The sequence below is a fragment of the Budorcas taxicolor genome, chromosome 15 (genome assembly GCF_023091745.1).
Source record: "Budorcas taxicolor isolate Tak-1 chromosome 15, Takin1.1, whole genome shotgun sequence".
NCBI lineage: Eukaryota > Metazoa > Chordata > Mammalia > Artiodactyla > Bovidae > Budorcas > Budorcas taxicolor.
Genome location: NC_068924.1, coordinates 42,298,223 through 42,320,125, shown reverse-complemented (window position 1 = coordinate 42,320,125; position 21,903 = coordinate 42,298,223). Strand labels below are relative to the sequence as shown.

Genomic DNA, 21,903 nt, shown 5'->3' with positions numbered 1-21,903 from the left:
ATTTCACACAGCTCATCGGAGGCACTGGGTGGGAGTGGCAGCCTGAGGCCTCTTCCCTAAACTCTGCAGCAGTGTGTTCAGAACCCAGAAGCTGAGGCCAGCATTTCCAGTGTCTGGTTACTTCCTGAGCAAAGGGCAGTGACGACATTGATAGAACCAAGGCAAGAAATGGGTTATGCTGTGTCTTACCCTTGAACTTTGAGTCCCATGTATGAATCATGAGTGTTGCCTCCTGAGTGTCCCGCAGTGCACAATGAGCTTTATTTCAATAAGTGAGGGATGCTTTTTCTTAAGAAATAAGTTTAATTCAAGGTGGTTAGTGAATACAAGGCATGTAGTGCCTTCATGAAAGTTAAAAGAATCCAGTTACAAAAGAAGCACTGTGTAGTCTCAAATAGCTGAAGGTACAGTGGGCTCCATATTTTACAGAGTACAAAAAATTATTTCATATACAAAGAAAAATACAAATAATGTGCAAAAACCATTTTCACAGGTGGCCGTTTATAAAATGAAAATGATAGAAAAATCCTTCATTCTTATTACCCCCGAATTTCTTATATATTAACACAGTTCTGTTTCCTAGTGTGTAGATAATTTTAAATTTGAAAATCTGATTTTTCATCTACAAAGTGGCTTTTTAAAAAGGGAACCATTTTAAAATTACTGAAATCTTATGAATGAATCAGTTAATTTTATATTAAATTATAAGCAGACTACCTGAAAAACAAGGGTATAGAAATCATATATACATATTTTTGAAACATTAGTTTGGTATTTAACATATTAACATTTCAAAACAAATGTGATGGTCTAGCTACCTACAACTCCAGTTGACCACAGTGGCTGTTGCAGAAAAGCGGTCTCTGTTCACTGTGAGCAAACAGCATTCCTGTATCTCAAGCTGGACAAACACAGGTTATCAAAAGTACAGAAAATCTAACGACTAAACAAGTCCTTAAGTTCACGTGCAGAGGTGCTGTTTGGGTATCCTCCAGTCACGCCACGGTGTGACTGCGGTCTACACAGCCCTTGTCACAGGGGTGGTGTGCTCATGAACAGCTGGCTTTTGTCTCTCCAACATCTTCACTTTATTAGAGTTCAGTGCAAGTGGCTGTTTTGTGAATTAGTGCATCCAGCTTTTTGCATGTTATTTTGTGTAAGAAGCTGTTAGGGAGCAGAAGAATACATGGGACCACGAAGTCCTGGATCCTCAGGGCACCTTTGGCCTAGGAAAATTCAGTGTTTCGGAAGCCGTGTTTTCCTGCATTGGCCTGGTGATTACTGCACCATTCCCTGGCCAATCTTTCCCATCAGGCTATTCTGTGGGCCCCTTGGCCTGCCTGAGCACTGGTGGTCTTGCTGTGAACCCCAGCGCCGAGCAGGGATCCTGGAAGCACCTTTGGCAGCACCAGAGAACCAAGTATCTCTAAGGTTGGGCAGTAAGAGCAGGAGCCTCCAACGGGAAACCTATGCAGAACAGAAGATAGTCTTGGAGGATTTTGAGTTTTGCTTGTCAGGAAGTTCTCCAAGGAAGTTATGACCTTGGAGAACAGAAAGGATCCAGCTTTCATGAAGGACCCAGGTGGGTGGTAGCCGCTTGGCCTAGGGGATGGGTGACAGATGGCTCAGGAAGCATTCTTCTGATCCCTAACCATGAGGGATTGTTCTAACCACTAGGTTAGAACAACCTAGTGCAAGACACAGGGAGTGCCTGGGGCTCTTGACCAGCCTTGCATGACACACCTACTCGGCTAGGACGACCTAGCAACTGCTGAGAGGGGAACGGCTAAGTCTGGGCAGGAGAACCTCAGGCCCCAGGATGACTCATCAGGACTGAGCAGGAAGCTGTCAGCTCTTGAAGGATTCATGCACTTTTTCCCTATCTGGCAGCACAAGCCCTTCCTCCTCCTTCTGTGTGGGCTGACCATGGGTATCAGGCATCAGAGATACAGCTCTGGATCCTGTCCATCCACTGCTGGGCACTCTGTCCATCCTGGGCACAGAAGTTATACACGCGTTTGCTGGTCTTGAGCTACAAAAACAAAGGAAGAGAAGCAGAGATGAGGGCAGGGCTAGTGTACAGGTTTGGTCATGTGAGCTAATCAATCCCTGTGACCTTCCCTTTTCACGCTACCCCGGAACCTCCGTATTTCTCTGCTCTCCACTACTGTACTGTCATTGATTACAGAAGTGATTTTACTTTCCTGGTCCCCAGAGTCACAGGGGATCTTAACAGAAGGGTCTGCAGAGAAAACAGATATTCCACAAAAGCCTGACTTTGCACCTTCTTGACTAAGAGGGTGTGGAATAGCTGGAGCCTCCTGCCTCACCCATGCACTGCAGCCATGCAGCAAAGGAGCCAAGAAGACTGAGCTTCATCCACATCATGGTGGGGCTGGCTTTCACACTCCCTTCCCATCTCTTTCTCTAAGTCTTCAGCTGGGGCCTCACTGGGAGTTCAGAGTCAGGGAAGTGGCCTCACAGCCTGAGCAGGGCACTAAAGTCTGACCTGTATTCTGTATGAAGTCTTGCTTGGCTCTGGGGACTACATAAGTCCCCTATCATGTGGCCCATAAAATGTCCCAAGGCCTGCTGAAGATGTCAGGGAAGACGGTCATCATGTGTGACTAATGATGTTTTTTTTGGATGATCAAGCTTGAAGACAAAAAGATATAAAAGGGAAGTAACATCTGTTTTTGACAGAAGGTGATGAGTGAATAACAATATTTAACAAGGAGTTCCTCTGCTTCCAAGTGTAGTTGGATACCTTTTGAAGGAGTCTTTTGTGCAAAGCAACATGCAGCCTTTATGAGCCATAAGGACAGCGGGGAGAGGTCAGGTTTGGGGATTAAGAGTGCTGGCTTCAGGTTCTGCAGCAGTTCCCGCAGCCAGGGTGGGGCTGTGGCCCATCTGTAGTCACCATCAACTGCTCTGAGGCCCTGTCATCCTTGGAGTGGATGGACTGACTGTAAGGGATTATGTGCAGAGAGCCAGGAAAAGACAAGGTCAGCTTACATCAAAGAAAGCCTTGTCACTCGTGTGCTTCGGGGCGCCCATGCTGGGGCCGGCAGGGATGACCATTTCTACTTCAGCCAGGTCGATGTGGCCCTTACAGCTGGTGTCCTCACCCGAGTCATAGTATCGCAGCTGGAACCAAAGGACACATGAGATATGAGACCCAGGAAAGGGAGACAGTAGGGCTTTCAAAAGGTAGGCTTTTCCCATATCTTGCTCAACTATGTCTGGAAGAACAGACAAGAAATTAAAAACACTGTCTGCTTCTAGGAAGAAGAATTAGGTAGCTGGGAGAAAGGGTAAAAAGACACATTTTTTGAAATTCGAATAAATGTATTACATGTAAAAGAATAAAAACAACAACTGTAAAAAATATATGGAACATATGAATGGGGGGTTAATGTTTAGAATGTATACAAAATTCCTAGAGATTGAGAAGAAAAAGATAAACAACCTAATGGAAAACTGGTCAAAGGATTTCAACTGGCAACTCACAAAAAAAATGTGAGTGACCTATAAACATCTGCAAAGGTGAACAGCCTAAACAGTCAAAAGTAAATGAAATCAATGAGATTTCACTTTTCACTTAGATTAAGAAATATTTAAAATGGTTGACACTATTCAGGTTGAATGGAAGGCATGAGGTATTCATAAGCACCGTTTGTGGGGTGACAATTAGTCAGAAACCTATTAGAGGACAATCTGGCAATATGAACTAAAAGCTAAAATGCTTATACCTATTGATACACCTTTCTCACCTCTAGGCATTTATCTTACAGAAACACCCCCACAAGCATGCAAAGACACACAAACAAAGAGGTTTCCTTCCGCACTCCCTCTATCAGCTAATGATAAGATGTATCTGCCTGTCAGTAGGGTCTTGGTTAATTAAATGATGGTACATCAATAGTATGGAACGCTATACAACATTTAAGAAATAAGATCTATGTGAACTGGTAGGAAAATATGTTCAAGCTATACTATATCTGAAAAGCTAATTTCCAAATAGCATGTATATATGAAGTGATTTTTGAAAAACAGTGAATAGCTCAACATTTGACTGAGGGTTACTATGTGTAAGGACTGGATTTCACTTGAACTAAATCAGTCCGGATTTCAGAAAGTTGCACGGCAGGAATGTGTCTGGTGCCTCCGTCACTGGCCTGTGATTCTGGCCTCGGACTTTTCCCTGCCTCTCTCTGCAGGCATGGTAGGAACAGTACAAATAGAAACCCGTATACCTTCTGCATTAAATCTAAGAGACTGTCAGGAACGCAAGTATAATTTGATGTAACTGTTAATTATAGAAACATCATGACATTCTCCTATGTTTTATTTAGTGGTTTAATGGGACTTTGCTATACAATGTAGGCTCTAATTTCAAAGACAGTGCTGTTTAAAGTCCAGTTGCCTAAAAAGGGCTTCCACTGCAAATCTGTAAAAAAAAAAAAAAAAAAAAATTTCTCTGTATCTGTAATCCAACAGGATCCTGTGTAGCCTTTATGAAACTCCTTGAGCAGAGTGAGAGGTGGCTGATGCCCACATAGAGTGCTCGTCTGGCAGGAGTCCTCTAGATGCAGCCCCAACCAGAGCACCGTGCTGGGGTGCAGCCCGTGTCTTTCTCAGTAGACTCCAAGTCACACACAAATGCACTGAGAACCTGCTCAGGGCTGACTGGTTAGTTCTAAGGCAGAGTGAAGTCTCCGGTCAGACCATGGGAGGACATGTGACTCTCCAGTGAATGATGCAAAGAGGCTGGAAGTTTGCATAGTGTCCCCCTAACCTCCAAGATCACCGAAGCAAAGATTCTGACTCTAAGGACTGTGGGGAGAGCAGGGGTGGGGGGGCTAGAGCCATAGCAAAGAACCCACCAGTGGGGAAAAGACTTCCCAGAATGGTCTGGGAGGGCCAGGCTAGTGTCTGCCCATTGTGGATTTCAGGTTTGGATGGGCACATCCCCTTCTCCCTGTTTTAAAGCTCCCTCCCTCCTCTGTTGCTGTCACCTTTGAGGGATAATGACCTTCTTTAGTACAGGGATGGGCACAGAGAAGGTGTTCAAGAAATGTTTGTTGAATAAATTAACACCCTCGACTTTGAATGGATGCTTTGTGCTGTCGAGATGAAGTGATCTGTGCTCTGGAGAGTGTTCACAGGCACGGGCTCTGCGTGTGCATGTGGTATGCAATACGCTGAAACCCTGAGGCCCTCCCCCGGCCTGGTTGTGGACAGCAGGCAGCAGGAGATGCGTGAGCATTAGAAAGCAGAGTTCTGTGGCTCCTGAGGCTCTGGGCGCCTGGTCACTGCCTCGGTCACACACACCTGCACTTTCTCGGAGGGCTGCTGGGTGCCCTCGCACTGGCTCCACGGAGGAGCCCCCAGGTAGCTGGTGAGAAGCCTCAGGGAAGCATTCTGTGCATGGGGGCTGTGTGTGTCTGCTGGGAGTCACACAACAGCCAGAGACGGAGCCTCGCCTGGGGAGAAGTGGCTGCTACAGGCTGTGATGGTGTTTATTACCTGATGCTTTGTTACATCCAAAACAAACCAACGGGGCTTCCAGCCTTTCAGCAAAGCCCCTCTTTTGTACAGCGTTCCCTCGAAGGACCTAAAAGTAATGATGACATGGCGGTTAATATGATTTTACTACGTGCTGTAAAGGCGATATCTGCTGTTTTTGTTGGTCAAGACTCTGTTTCCCCTAGATGATCCAAAAAAGATTAGTCGGAGCTCCCCCCAGAATTCCTCTACTAGACTCTCAGGGAAAGACTGCCTCATTCTGCTGGGATTGCCAAGCTTGTGAGGTTTGGAGCTCTCAGTAGCCATCCTTTGTACCACGCTGGGGTTCACGCAGCCTGTACAGGCAGCAGAGCTGGTGAATGAGAGAAGCCTGAAGGTACTGTGAGAAACTGGTGCATCCTGGCCTTCTCACTTCATGTGAGTAAATTCCTTTCTGCTTGGGTGAGCATGTGCTGGATCTCAGAAGTCTGCCACTGGAGAAGTGCTCACTAACACACATTCCCTCAAAAGACCAGGCAGATAGGAGATAGTAGGGCCCGCCACAAAAAACTACAACCTTCTGGCCTTATTTTAGTTATAATTTTGACTTTTCCTCTTCCAAGAACCGTCTACCACATTTAAAACAGAAACAAAGAATTAAAGCGGATCCCTTTTAAGTTGACAGACGTGGCACGGCCTAGGCCCAGCTGATTCAAGGGGGGCTGGGAGAGCCTCTGCTGCACCCCCTGGCAGGGCTCACAGCATCTACCTGTTCTCGTCGTTCTTGGGCGTGTACTGGCTGTACAGCGTGGCTGCTCTGCGGTCCACCCCGTTGGATGGGGGGACACCAGTGTTCTGCTCTTCTGCCACGCTGCTGTCTGGAAGGTGGAGCTGAGGCCTCTTCTGATAAAAAGGGAGGTTGGTGGACACGGTTCCTGGGGAGCCCGAAGGGTATCTCTGGGGCTGAAAAAGAACAGGAGGTAGGAAGGCTTTACCAAGACTTTAAGCAACTAATATAGTAATTTCACTTCTAAAAATTTACCTCAAGAAAGAAACTGGATCATATATATATGTCTATATAAAATATGTATATAAAGATGCTTACCTTGGAGGTTTTTTTTTTTTAACATAGCGAAAAACTAGAAAGTACCTAAATGTCTATCATTATGGGGCTAGTTAAAAAAAAAAAAATCTGAACAATGGAATTCTAGACAGCTGTTACAAAGGATGCTGATTTATATGCGACAAATGGAAGGACATGCATGCCATATATTAAGGAAAAAAGAAAGCAGGTTTAAAAACTACGTCTATAGTAAATCCCTTTTATATATGTGTTTAAAAGTCTGCAGGCATAGTGGTTTATTTCTACGTTATAAATTTTGGGTGATTTCTATTTTATAACTTCCTGTGTTATAAAGGAATACATACTTAAAGGAATACATATATCTCATATTCATAATCAGAAAAAAATTAACAAACTATTTTATTCTTAGAAAAAAAGCAGTAAGACTTCATCCACCTGTGGCCTGTCTGATAATAGCCCCTGAGTTGCCACTTGCAGGCAAAAAATGGCGCCTCGAGGACCCCTTCTTACAGGGTCAGGGGACATTTTCTTCTATACTCCATTCTCCTTGACCCCTCTGTGACATCTGACCCTGCTCACCTCTCCTTTCCTCAAGTGCTCTCATCTGTCCTAACCTCCCTCTGCTGCACTTGGAGCCGACCTGCTGTGGGTTTGGCCAGTGGCCTCCCTGTGTATCAGCCGTGTTATCTGGGCCTGAGCCTGCAGGCATGAGCTGGACGCCACTGACTCACTGCGGGTTAACAGGACGCTAAGGTGTGGATGCTCAGGGGCTCAGCACAGCCCATTCCACATTTTACAGCTTAAGGGGTGGTGAGAAGCATAAAATGGAGTATTTGGTATTAAAATATTTTTACAGTAAATGTTTCTTAATTTAGAAACAAAAAGGGGGGGTGAGCAACAGAGAGTGGCATATTTTACTGTTTTAAAATATTTCATTTTCCCTATTTCTCTGGGAGCCAACAAGACCTTGGCATTCCCTTCTTCCCTCCCCTCCTGTGGCAGAGGCCCCAGCTGACCCAGTGCCCTCAAGAAGCTCAGCAGCAGCTCTTCAAAGGGCTTTGCCAACTCACATGGTCTGCTCTGGGCTCTTCTTTAAGGTCCACGTTTACCCGTTCCCACAGCTGCTGCCACTTCTCAGGGGTTTGGTTCAATTTATGCTCCAGTCTTTCAATTTCCTACAGAGAAATTAAAAGGTGTTTTTTTTTTTTTTTTTTGACAGATTAAGTATTGGGTTGGTTAAGAAGTTCGTTTGGGCTTTTCCGTAACAGCAGACAAACTCGAATGAACTTCTTGGCCAAACCAAGTCTTTCACAGAAATCACGGTGCTCCCCAGAGCCACAGCTCCTCTGAGCAGTGAGCCCAGGGCCTCAGAGGCCTCCCAGCCAGAAATGGTGGTGGCGGGAGTGCTAGCTGGTGTGATGCACTGTGGCAAAGATGATTTATTAGGATCTGTAACTGGGCCTCTTTGTACAGATGGCTTAAATAGAGAGATGAAATCTGTATCTGAACACCTTCACCCTTGGCCAGCCCATAGGAAATCTGATGGCCACAGCAAAAGGTCAAGCACTAGGCCTATGTCCAGACCCTAATAGCTGAGGTAGATGAGAAGTCTGTCCTGGACAGAGAAACCCCTTGACTCTGATGATTCAAACCAGATGTAGGGAGAATGAACCAAGAAATGCCCAAGCCTGGCATTTCCCTCGGCCAGGGAGACTGAGAGCAGAGCAGCGGCCTCTGTGACGGCGCTCTCACACACGCTTCTCCTGGTGGGAAGACTGAATGGAGAAGGCTCTTCAGGAACTGTCTGGCCTGTGTCAGGTCTCAAACCCTTCCCTCAGGGCCACTGCTCTCCTCATGGGGGCTACTGCCAGAATGGCTTCACTCCAGAATATAACTTGTAGAAGACGGCTGGCAGTACTCCCATCAGACCATCAGCGACCCACACTTCTGACCAGGGGAAGTAAGGCACCCACAGAAGTCATAACCCAGGCCTGACTCTGGCTCTTGGCCAGATGAAACAGCTGGGAAGCTGCGAACTGCTCTACTTGCTTGAATGCTTCCTCGTAACGATGAAAAACTCCCTTCTACTGAGACTGTTTTCCAGTCCCTGTGCCTGGATCTCCAGGGATGCTGGGGAGCTGGTCTGGTTTCCACATGTTCTATGGTGCTGGCAAGAATGCTAGCCAGGAGCTGGTGAACCAGGCTTCACTCAGCCAGGTTCCCGAGGTCTCTCGTGCCTTCAGGGGCCCAGAGCCTTGGGAGTCTGGCTTCACGTGGCTGACTTACACTGAAAAGGCTGGTGAGAGCGTCGGGCTGAGCGCAGCTGACATCATCATAGCATGGCCACACGGTTTTCCTCTGGCTCTGGGGCCTGGCTCCTCCGGCCAGCTCAGAGTCTTCAGAGGGCAGCTGCTTGGGGGTCAGCATCATCCAGTCATACGAGGGCCCTGTGGAAAGCGTCTCCTCTATATAGTAATCCCACTTCTTGAGGCTGGAAACATTTACACTGGGCTTCAGGGCCTGTTTGAAGAAAATTCTGAAATGTAGTTTTATCCTGACCTCAAAGTAGCCCAAGCTTACTGGCAGGTCAGCCCCCGACACTGCAGGGTCCAGGGAAGAGGATGAACAGAGGTTCTCATTACATATGTCTATATATTTAAACATTACACATCAATATAACTATTAGATAAAGTATGTTCTATCCTCCTACCCTGACAAATATAACTTCCAAACAACCTAGAAGGCCAGGTTTCAGTTGAGAATTCTCAGACTCCTCGGCACTGGGGGAGGCTGGTCCCAGTTCCCAGTTGTTGGCCTAAACCTCTGCTGCTCCTGGCTCAGCTCTGTCCTGCACTCTGAAGGTCTCTTACGAACATGCACGTATACCCCAGCCCTGCAGATGAACTGTCTGCTCCCTGACAAATGCTACTCCTTAGTGGCCCTTTGGCTTAGGAGTGTACTTATTGGCTTAGGGAAGTGGTCTGGCAAGTAATTTGAATTTGGGCAAGGAATTCTGAAGTACCAGAGTGTGGTCTAGATGAAGGAGGAGCATCTGAGCATGTACCCTTGGTTTCTCACACACCTCACAAGGAGGGTGCATGTGGAGAAAGGCCACGGTGGGGTCCTATTGTTCTGGGGCCCAGGGTCTGGCCTTTTTGCCCATGAGTGGTGGTGGAGAGCTCCACTCCACTGCAGAGCCTATTTCATGTAGACGGGCATGGCAGAGCATGGCTGTCCCTGAGAAGTCAACCTTCTTGGCTGGGCTCCAACCTTCCTGCTTCTCATAGGGTTTCTTCCATGGCTCTGGTATGAATGGACTTAGGGGAAGTCTTTTCTGAAGTACTTTAGGTTTTTCAGCTTAGACAGTATGCTGAGGGTTTAAGTTTTGTTTGTTCTCCTTTCCCAGGGCAAGTTGATTTGCTCTGAGTTTCTTGAAGTTATCCTCTCTATGTCTAGGGGGCCAGCTCCTAATTTTTCTGGTCAAGAATTCGGTAACAGACTTCATTGCATCATAATCTAAACCCAAAGTGTATCAACTTTGAAATAACTTCTGGTATGAAACCTAGTCAAATGTTTATAAAAAGCTTAAACAGCTTATATATGCTCAATGTAAGGAAAACTTCAACACAAAAATATTCCAAAAATGCAACATAAATGCTTTCTTTCTTTACCTCTATTTCCACTGGTGAATATAAATAATTAAAGAAAACGGGACTCCTCTTGTGCATTCTATCAATACACTCCCAAATACAAATTCCTTTTTTGGCATGCTTGTCTCCTTTATCATCAAATAAAGTTCCTGGAAAAAAAAATCAGCAAAACAAAAGTCAAATAAATCAACAGTTTGCTTAAAAATGTGATGCATGTAGCAGATGAAAAATGGAGCCTTTTGTATGGCTCTAGAAACATCACTGCATGGGCAAAAACCTTAGAAAATAACTAAGGAGATAGGAAAGGACTGTAGCAAAGCTAAAGATAGGAATGGGCTTCACAGCTATATGGAAACAAATCCAAATGGAAGAAAAACATGTGCTGAAGTTTTCCCAAGTATTTAGCAATACATCATGACGCCCCCCCAGGCCACATCCCACGTCTATATCTAGATTCACAGAGGTCCATGCCAGCAGACATTCTACACATTTTTCCAAAAAGCTGGAAGGGAAATGATTTGATGAGACTAGTTAAAAACAAAAATTTATGTTTCTTTATAAAGTTGCTGGCTGTTTATTACGAAGCCATTTAAAGTGTTTTCTTTGTTGGGTAGTGTACATACACCACACATCATGGTTAGGGAGACTGTAGATGTCAGATGGGTGTGGTCTGTATCCTTGGGTGAGTTAAAAGCTGAATTGGGGAGGGTGGCATTTCAGGTACTATATTTGTACCTTTCAGTCTGTTACTTACATAAGCCTGCTTTGTTTTAATAGAGAGGAAGGTGTGTTAGCATGAGGCAGGAGGTGTTTCTTTAAAAGGGCAGCAAGAGTGCCCCTCTGTCTTTTCTTGCTTTAAATGAAAAGACTCAGTCAAAAGTTAATAAGCATTTTATTTACCATAAAATAATGTTTCATGCCCAAGGCTGCACAAAATCTTATAATATGAGGGGCCCCCAAGACATGGAGTTTTAAGAGTTGGACATGATTTAGAGACTAAACTAGCACCAACACTAATTAATCTTTCTTCTCTACCTGTTAAGTGCAGAGTGCAGAACAGTAGTTCTCAACCCTGGCCACTCATTTAAAAAAGACAACAACAAAAAAAACAGGGGCTTCAAAAAGTCCTAGTACTTAGGTCTCACCTCAGACCAATTACAGAATATGAGAATAGGCCCCAGATAAAAGTCATTTTAAAAAGTTCTCTAAGTGACTCTAATGTCCACTGTAACCAGCTCTACTTAATGTCTTCCCAACACAAGGGTGACTAAAAAATTAAGGTTTCTGATTGTGATGTGTGGAATGACAATTTTATGAGTCAACAAAGGTCTGGAAGTACAAACAGGAAAGGAAATGGTCACACAAGTGCTGTCTCCCTTACCAAAAGTATGAAATATTGTACTAGACAAGTTTAATAGCATGCATTGAAAAACAGTATTTCTTGCTTTCATATTTTAAACTCAGAACATTACTAAATATTTTCAGCCATTAAGAGAATCCTCTTTATGAATATTCAGTATGTATAATATACTGAAAATAAACAGTAGACATAACATACTGCTTTTCTTTACTTGATTGTCTTCTTAACAAAAATATTCATGTGTATCCCCGTTTCCCCCTCCTTATAACAACAGCAGAGTAAGAACGTAAAATCCCTTGGGGAACATTTACACAGGGGCTGACAAGCTTTCAAGAATCTATTCTTTAGAGCTGTTACTGCCATTAAAAATTATAATAATGGTGCTATCTAAAATTTATTGAGTTCTTACTATGTGGTAGCAACTGTGCTAAGAAATTTACAAATATTTCCTAATGTGGTCATCCTGGTCCAAAAAGGGGTGTGTGCTATTATTATCCTCATTTTAAAGATGTGGAAACTGAGAAAACTCGGAGAGGAACCTAACCTATCCTAAGTATCGATACTTGGCTGGTAACTGGCAGTGTTGAAATTTAACTGTATTCTGTTTGCTCCAGAGCCCGTGGCCATAACTGCTATGCAAACTGCTTCCAGGGGAGCAGTAACCTACCAGCATGTACCAGGGATGGAATAGCTAGGAGCCAGGTGTTTCTCCACAAACCGTGCTACTGCGTGGAGATAGTAAGATAGTAATTAGCAGATTGACGTTTTCAAAGGTGCTACATGATGACGATTATCAGTCCCCAAGATCTGGCACAGCACAAAATCTCACTCATTCATGTCCATCATACTTTCACAGTTCAGAATAAAACACTAAAGTGGCCTTGCCACACTTGGGGGTGATTATTTTATTAGAGTTTTTAATTAAAAATACATAAAACTAACAAAAAAAGACTGAACAAGGGCATGCAAACACGTACCGTGCTCTAATCTTTCATAGTCTGAATCCAGGAGAAATGTTTTAAAGCGATTAGACACATAGTGGAAAGCCAAGAACTTTAAGTAATAGAGATTGAATTCAAACTCAGTTGGATACTGGTTGTGAACCTGAAACACACAAGGCAAAGAAAAGAATAAGAATTAAATGGAACAAAAAGTGGACGCCATGCCACTGAACACTGACTGAAATGCATGGGAGGCCATTTGGTGACTCAAGTCAACTGAATCCCTAATAGGAGTGGAAGTGGGACGTGAACTAGCCCTTTGCCAGACACCACGCTAGGGGGTTTTATGAGCATAATCTCATATAATCTCCATAACAACACTGCAAGATACGCATTATTTTTTGCTGGATTTATTGAGCTATAATTGACATATAACATTGTATAAGTTTAAAGTGTACAATACAGTAATTTAATACACAAATCTATTCTAAAATGATTACCATGTTAGTGTTAGTTAACACCTCCATAACCTCATATGATTACCGTTTTGTTTTTTGGTGGTGAGAATATTTAAGATCTACTTTCTTAGCAACTTTCAAGGATATAATACAGTAATGTTAACTATAGTTGCCACGGTGTACAATGGATCCCCAGAACTTTCTCCTCTTAAATCTGGAAGACAAACATCTCCCATCTGCCACCTCCCCACAATCCCCAGCCTCTGGTAACCACTATTCTACTCTGTTTTTATGAGTAAGGCTTTTTAAGGTTTTACCTATAAGTGAGATCATACAGTATTTATCTTTCTCTGACTTATTTCACTTAGCATAATTCTCTCAGGGTTTATCCACACTGTTGCAATGGCAGGATTTACTTTTTTCTCATGACTGAGTGATATTTAATGTTTATGTATATAATGTTTGTAACATATACATCATCTATAGATGGATACTTAGGTTGCTGCCATTTCTTCACTATTGTGAATAATGCTACAATGAGGTATCTCTGAGATAATGATTTTATTCCTTCTAATATCCAGAAATTGGATTGCTGGGTCATATGGTAGTTCTATTTTTTAATATTTTGAGGAGCCTCCATGTTGTTTTCCATAGTGACTGAAACAAGTTACATCCCCACCAGCAATGCACAAGAGCTCCCTTTTCTCTACATCCTCTCCCACAGTTACCTTTTGTCTTTTTGATACTAGCCATTCGAACAAATGTGAAGTGATGTCTTGTGATTTCAATTTGCACTTTCCTGATGATTAGTGGGGCTTCCCTGATGATTAGTGGGGCTTCCCTGGTGGCTCACAGGTTAAAGCATCTGCCTGCAATGTGGGAGACCTGGGTTCGATCCCTGGGTGAGTGAGCACTTTTTCATATACCTTTGGCCATTCAGATCCTCTGAAGATGAGTATTATCACCCACACCCAACCCTGTACGAATGAGGAAGCTGAAGATAAGCAGGATTAAGTAATTTACCCAAGGTCACTTACAGTCATGAGCGAGCCCAGATTTGAATCCTGGCTTGTTAGGCTGCACAGTCAGTGTCTCATTTACTTCACACTGGGCTAGATACCTGACAGATAGGGATCATTGTATGCTGCGGTCCTTGCTTTCCAGGCATTTGTGGTGTAACAGTGTGTAATACGATAAGAAAAATTATACTTACAGAAGTTTGGCAGTGAAAGGAATGAGAAGAGAAGGTGGTGGTTTGGGGGGTGGACAGCAAGAGTTGTTTTCCTGACAAAAGAAATGTGTGCCCTGTCTGAGGGCAATGCAGAAGGAGCCAAGAGAATAAACTGTGGAGAAAGAGCTGATAACTAAGAGAGTAAGGCCCTGGGAAAGCAAGAATGAAGGAGGCCAAGGGTCCAGAAGCAGGCAAAAGCCTTAAAAATGAGGCGGAATAGAAGAGTAGACAGAAAGAGAAGTATGTTCAAGTGCCAAGGGTGGGAGGGAAGAGCTTATAAAGCCTTTTAACTTTAATTTTCCATCAGTAACTCAGTGAGGTCACTGGAGGGAGGAATAAGGATGAGGGAATGGCATGGAAGGGTGGGAGCAAGGCAGAGCCTGGAACGGTCACTGGGCTGTGGTGTGCTTTAGGCAGACTCTCTGGAGCCATCTTATGTTGGCAGAAGATAGGCTGATGACCTTGGGACACTGTGGTCCACCCAGCAATCTCACCTCTGGACTGCTCATTCTCTCATGACCAACAAGAGAATTTCACTTGGTTGAGATAAGTTCCAATCATAATTGTATTTGCTTAAAAGCTGTTTCGAATGAACACTGCAGGCAGGCTGTCTGAAAAGCCAGCTTTCCTCTCCATGTTTAATTTGGCAATGTAGACTCACACTTGGGTCAGCCAAGAGAGCGGCATATGTGCAATATGTTGATTACTCAATAGATCAATGGGAGTTTAAAGTCATGATCTGGATACCATCAATTTATCAACCTTTATCACTTGATTAGAAACCTAGATTTCTGTGATGATTAAAGGTTTTTTTTTCTATTAACTTTTTTTTGGCTTTTACACTGAACTAAAATTTTAGTTCATACGTAATGCAAAATAAAATGGAGGCTAAGAAGATGTATTAAAACAGTCTGACTCTTCTGCATCGTTGCAAACTGCGGATGGACCTGCTTTCTTGACCTGAGCTTCCGTCCTTCCTGTTGCATCTGGCCTCCCCAGGACAGGGGAGCTTTCTGTAGGACAACTGGGGTGTGGCTCTAAATAGTGAGGGAGTGCACCATATTCCAGGTTTTAGAACTTAAACTCTTTAGCCTGAGTTCCTGAATTCATAGCACCACCTCAAGGGGCCCCAGTGCACATGATGGAGAAGGGGTGACTTGGACTGTGGCTCTTGGGATAGAAGGAGACAGGTCCAGGATGGAGCTTGGTTCTCTACCATCTGAGAGTTTCAGGGAGAAATCTGCAATGTGCTTGGGTGTGAGCTCCAAGAACAACTTTGTCCCAAGAGCCCTTGGAATAAAACTCCATAATCACAGGCCAGACCCTTGGCTCACTATTTCCAGGGGAAGAGTTCAGGGCAATTTCCACTGACCTAGTCCATGACAATTCTAAAAACTTAAAAAAAAAATTATTAAACAAAGCCCCAGAATAACAAAACATTTCTCTCAGTGATTCTTCTCCATAAAAACCACTTGCTGCATATATAACTGTTATCTTTTCTTGATTATTCTGATATTTAATATGCTTAGGAATATAATTTTAATGACCCACTTCTGAGGTAAAGTAGAATGGAAATGATAATGAATATGACCTTAAGTTGAACTTACAGGCACTCAGGGAGATCAGCCGCTAGGACTAGAAGGAAAACTCCTCTACAAGTGGAAAAATGCTCTCACAGACCACTGTGCTGAGTGACTGGCCTCAGCACAAACCCTGCACTATACAATTAACGACAGAAAGACTAGACACGTCTTCAAGGCTGCTGGCACTCGCCCTGCTCGAGCTGGAACTGCTGCTTAGAAAACATCCAGGTTTTCTAAGCACTTAAGGGCACCATGGTGTCTGTGTCTGTGTGGCCATGAAGGCACCTGCAGGGGCTAACTGCTTGGGGTTAAAAACAGTCTGTCCCCATACTGGGGTTAATTATCAGGGCTGTTGGAAGTGGAAGAGAAGATGCTGAACAACTTGGTTCTTTTACTTGGTAGCAACAGTTTTAAGCAACAAGCATGTAAAAATTTCTTCGATGGAAAAAAAAAATCAAAGTGACCTGAATGCTGGAGTGATTAATGCCTAGATAACCACATTTGGAATCTGGCATTAAGAAACTCAAGGAATTTTCTGAAATGTCTTTTTACTATGATGAAAAATTAAGACCTGATTATGAATACAAAACAAAAATCTCATACTTAGACTTCTAGTAAAAAAGAAAAATTATACTCTCTCCATTTAGTCCTATATCCCAGAAACTGAGTTTGTCCTGTTAATTGGCTTCCCCCCGCCTTGTCAATAGGACACCAGGACTCTCCTGCCGTACCCCACCACAGTGCTCTCCACAAGGCACAGTACACCAGGCCTTCTCCTCCTCCTGTTAAGTATTGTTGTGATAGAGGAAATGGGATCAAGGCCAGAGATGTCCTCCAGGACTTATTATAGCGAATGAGTGAGAGAGTAGAGGTTTGTTAGCCACTTTTTTTCTTTTTTTACTTTAATGAGGTATAACTGACATACAATAAGCTGCATATATTTAAAGTGTACAATATGCTACATTCTACCATCTCCATACACCTGTGAAGCCATTACCACCATTAACACAGTGAACCTACCAACCATAACTCCCCAGTGTTTCCTGCACCCTCCTCTGCAAGCAATGACTGACTTGCTTTTTGTCACTATGGGTTAACTGGTACCTACTTGAACTTTATATAGGCCTTCCCTGGTGGCTCTGTGGTAAAGAATCCTCCTGTCAGTGAAGGAGATGTGGGTTCAATCCCTATGCTGGGAAGATCCCCTGGAGAAGGAAATGGCAAACAACTCCAGTACTCTTGCCTGGAAAATCCTACGGACGGAGGAGCCTGGTAGGTTACAGTCCATGGGGTCGCAAAGAGTCGGACATGACTGAGCGACTTCACTTTACTTCAATGATTTTAATTTGCATTTCCTAATGACAAATGATAAAAGTATCTTTTCATCTGCTAATTTTCCATCTGTATATCTTTGAAGTCAGTATAAATGTTATGCTATTAAAAAAATAGGTTGGTTGTTTCTTAAATATTGAGTTTTGAGAATCCTTTTTATATACTAGATATAAGTCCTCTAGCAGATACATGATTTGCAAATGTTTTCTCCCACTCTGTGATTTGTCTTTTCATTTTTTTTAACAGTGATTTTGAAAAACAAAAGTTTTTAACTTTGACAAAGTCTAATTTATCTAAGGGAGGCCTAGTGTGCTGCAATTCATGGGGTTGAAAAGAGTAGGACACGACTGAGCGACTGAACTGAACTGACTGAATTTATCTAATTTATTTTTTAAATTAAATTTATCTAATTATTTTTTTCTTTTATGGATGATGCTTTTGGTGTTGAATCTAAGATATCCTTGCCTCATAACCCAAGATCACAAGGATTTCTTCCTATGTTTTCTTCTAGAAGTAGAGTATTATGACCCCTTTGGAATTAATTTTTATATTGATGCAAGGTATGGGTCAAAAATAATTATTTTGCATCTGGAAATCCAATTGTCTGATACCATTTGTTAAAAAGACTCTTTTCTACCTATTGTTTAGACATTTTTTATTTAAAATTTTTGTTGAAGTGTAGCTGATTTACAGTGTTGCACTGGTTTCTGGTGCATGGTGAAGTGATTATTTAACATATATGTATGTGTGTATATATGTATATGTATGGGCTTCTCTGGTGGCTCAGCTGATAAAGAAGCTGCCTGCAATGCTGGAAACCAGGGTTCCATCCCTGGGTTGGGAAGATCCCCTGGAGAAGGGAAAGGCTACCCACTCCAGTATTCTGGCCTGGAGAATTCCAAAGACTGTATAGTCCATGGGGTCACAAAGAGTCGGACATGACTGAGTGACTTTCACATACACATACATCATATATATATATTTATACATACACACACATATATTCTCTTTCATATCCTTTTCCATTATGGTTTATTACAAGACATTGAATATAGTTCCCTGTGCTATACAGTGGGACCTTGTGGCTTAACTATTTTTTTTTTTTAAGCTAACACCTTTTCTTTTTTTTGTATATATATATATATTTTTTTTAATTTTTATTTTTACTTTATTTTACTTTACAATACTGTATTGGTTTTGCCATACATTGACATGAATCCACCACGGGTGTACATGCGTTCCCAAACATGAACGCCCCCTCCCGCCTCCCTCCCCATAACATCTCTCTGGATCATCCTCGTGCACCAGCCCCAAGCATACTGTATCCTGCATCGGACATAGACTGGCGATTCGATTCTTACATGATAGTATACATGTTTCAATGCCATTCTCCCAAATCATCTCACCCTCTCCCTCTCCCTCTGAGTCCAAAAGTCCGCTATACACATCTGTGTCTTTTTTGCTGTCTTGCATACAGGGTCATCATTGCCATCTTTTAAATTCCATATATATGTGTTAGTATACTGTATTGGTGTTTTTCTTTCTGGCTTACTTCACTCTGTATAATCGGCTCCAGTTTCATCCATCTCATCAGAACTGATTCAAATGTATTCTTTTTAATGGTTGAGTAATATTCCATTGTGTATATATACCACAGCTTTCTTATCCATTCATCTGCTGATGGACATCTAGGTTGTTTCCATGTCCTGGCTATTATAAACAGTGCTGCGATGAACATTGGGGTACATGTGTCTCTTTCAATTCTGGTTTCCTCAGTGTGTATGCCCAGCAGTGGGATTGCTGGGTCATAAGGCAGTTCTATTTGCAATTTTTTAAGGAATCTCCACACTGTTCTCCATAGTGGTTGTACTAGTTTGCATTCCCACTTAACTATTTTATATATAGTAGTTTGCTAATCCCAAACTCCTAACTTATCCCTACCCTACCCCCTTTCCCCTCTGGTAATCATGATTTTTTTTTTCCTATGTCTGTGAATCTGTTTCTGTTTTGTGAGTATGTTATTGTTATCATATTTTTGATTCCACAAATAAGTGATATCATATTTACCTATTAGTTTTGCATCTTTGTAAAAAATCAGTTGTCCATATACCATAAATATATGGAACTATTTCTGGACTGTCTATTCTGTTACATTGATCTATTTGTCTATATACCAATTATCATCCTGTTTTGATTACTACAGCATTATAATAAAATCAGATAATGTTAGTCCCCCAATTTTGTTCTTTTTCAAAGTTGTTTTGGCTATTCTAGATCCTTTGCCTTTCCATATGGATTTAATTGAATTAAGTTTGCCAGTTTCTACAGAGTGGCCTCCTAGGAGTTTCATTATGATTACAATGAATCTTTAATTTGGGGAAACTGATATTTTAACATCGAGTTTTCTGATCCATGAACAACAGGTATTTCTTGACTTATTTTGTAAATATTTTCTCTTAGTAATATTTTATAGTTTGTGTCTAGGTCTTTAATGTATTTTGCTAGATTTCTTCCATTTTTTTGATACTGTTGTAAATAGTAATATTTTTAAATTTCAATTTTCCTATGGTTTATTGCTAGCATTGATTTTTGTATATTGAGCATGTATTCTGCAGCTTTGCTAAACTCATTTATTTTAGTATCTTTTTTCTTTTTTTGGGGGTAGAGTCCATAGATAATCATGTTGTTTGCGAATAAAGCTAGTTTTACTTCTTCCTTTCCAATGTGGGTGTCTTTATTATTATTTTCTTGCCTTATTGCATGGCTATTAAGTTTAGTACAATGTTGAATAGAGGTGGTGAAGCAGGCACTCACATCTTGTTCCTCATCTTAGGGGGAAAGCATTCAATCTTCCATTATTAAGTATGATATTAGCTGTAGGTTTTTTTGTTTTTGATACTGTTTATAGTTTAAGAGAATTTCTGAGAATTTTCACAAGGAAGGGATTTTATATTTTGTCAGAAGTTTTTTCTCTGCATCTACTGAAATGACTGTATGGGCTTTTTTTTTTTTTTTTTTAGTCCCTTAACATGTTTTTTAGCTGCACTGGGTCTTCGTTGCTGTGCACAGGCTTTCTCTAGTTGCGGTGAGTGGGGGCTACTCTTGTTGCAGTATGCGGGCTTCTCATTGTGGTGGCTTCTCTCGTTGTAGAGCATGGGCTCTAGGCTTGCAGGTTTTAGTAGCTGTGGCACTCAGACTCTACATGGGTTCAGGAGTTGTGTGCACTGGCTTAGTTGCCCTTTGGCATGTGGGATCTTCCCAGACCAGAGATTGAACTTGTGTCCCCTGCACTAGCAGGCAGATTCTTAATCACTGGACCACTAGGGGAGTCCTAGTTCCTTAACATGGTGAGTTACACTAATTGATTTCAAGTGCGAAACTGACTGCATTCCTAGAACAAACCCCATTTGACCGTGGTATATCACTTTTAAAATATATTGTTGAATTTGATTTGCTGAAATTCTGTTTAGAAAATTTGAATCTATGACCATCAGAGATACTGATCTATAGTTTCCCTTTTTCTTTGTCAGATCAAGGTAACGCTGGCTTCATACACTGAGTGGCTTTTTGCTTAAATTTTCTGGAAGAGTTTTTGTAGAATTGCTATTATTTCTTCCCTGGGCTTCTCTGTTAGCTCAGTTGGTAAAGAATCTGCCTGCAATGCAGGAGACCCCAGTTCAATTCCCAGTTGGAAGGATCCACTGGAGAAAGAATAGGCTACCCACTCCAGTATTCTTGGCTTCCCTTGTGGCTCAGCTGATAAAGAATCCGTCCACAATCCAGGAGGACCTGGGTTCGACCCCTGGATTGGGAAGATCTCCTGGAGAAGGGAAAGGCTACCTACTCCAGTATTCTGGACTGGAGAGTTCCATGGACTGTATAGTCCATGGGGTCGTAAAGAGTAGGACATGACAGAGCGACTTTCACTTCCTTAAATACTTGGTAGAATTTGCCAGTTAAGCCACTGAGGCCTGAAGCTACCTTTCTACGTGGAAAGGTTTTGACTACAATTTCAATTTCTTTACTAGATACAGGCCTATTCAGGTTATATATCTTTTCTCGAGTGAGTGCGATAGTTTGTGTCTTTCAAAGAAACTGTCCATTTGAACTAAATTTTTTATTTTACTGATGCAAAATTGTTCACAATATTCCCTTATGCTCCGTTTACTATCTGTAGAATCAGCAGGGATGTCATCTTCTTCATTTCTAATACTGGTAATTTGTGTGGTTTTTTTTTTTTCCTTTCAGTCTGGCTAGAGGTTTATTAATTTTACTGATCTTTTCAAAGAAAAGCTTTTGGTTTCATTAGTTTTCTTTATTGTTGGCTATAACTTGCCTAAAGGTAAGTCTGCTTCAAATAAACTTAGTTGTACTGTATTATGCAGAACTGGGAATGATAGGCATCTCAGCCTATAAATTAATTCTATGTGAGCATTTCCCCAAATATGCTGATGAAAAGAGTTTTAGGGCCCTTTCAATCATCATCTGGATTCTGTTGTTCAAAACAACTTTGTATTTATCTTGATAAACAGCAAAAAAAAAAAAACAACAGATTTAAAATGTTAGGACTAACCTGTCTGAGGTATTTTTGGTTTTATTTTCCATTAAGTACTAAAACCTTCCAACTTCACTTATTTATAAGAAAATATGAAATGGAATCTGGAGAAATATGAGTTTATAGGGTTTTACTTTTTGCCCATATGCCATTAGGTACTTTGTAAAATTTAAAGACTCATAAAAATAAGCTATGACTCAA

General features: G+C 42.0%; 1 protein-coding gene across 1 annotated transcript in view; it reads right to left on the bottom strand.

The window, feature by feature from the left end:
• Positions 1-318: 318 nt before the first annotated feature.
• Positions 319-21,903, bottom strand: part of SBF2 (SET binding factor 2) — a 505,755-nt gene continuing 484,170 nt past the window's right edge. The window contains exons 33-40 of the mRNA XM_052653316.1: positions 12,580-12,706; positions 10,264-10,391; positions 8,879-9,112; positions 7,663-7,767; positions 6,278-6,471; positions 5,530-5,617; positions 3,016-3,147; positions 319-2,032 (exon numbers count right to left, since the gene is read on the bottom strand). Coding sequence (XP_052509276.1) covers positions 1,934-2,032; positions 3,016-3,147; positions 5,530-5,617; positions 6,278-6,471; positions 7,663-7,767; positions 8,879-9,112; positions 10,264-10,391; positions 12,580-12,706 — 1,107 coding nt within the window. The 3' untranslated portion in view covers positions 319-1,933. The remainder of the gene's footprint in view (positions 2,033-3,015; positions 3,148-5,529; positions 5,618-6,277; positions 6,472-7,662; positions 7,768-8,878; positions 9,113-10,263; positions 10,392-12,579; positions 12,707-21,903) is intronic.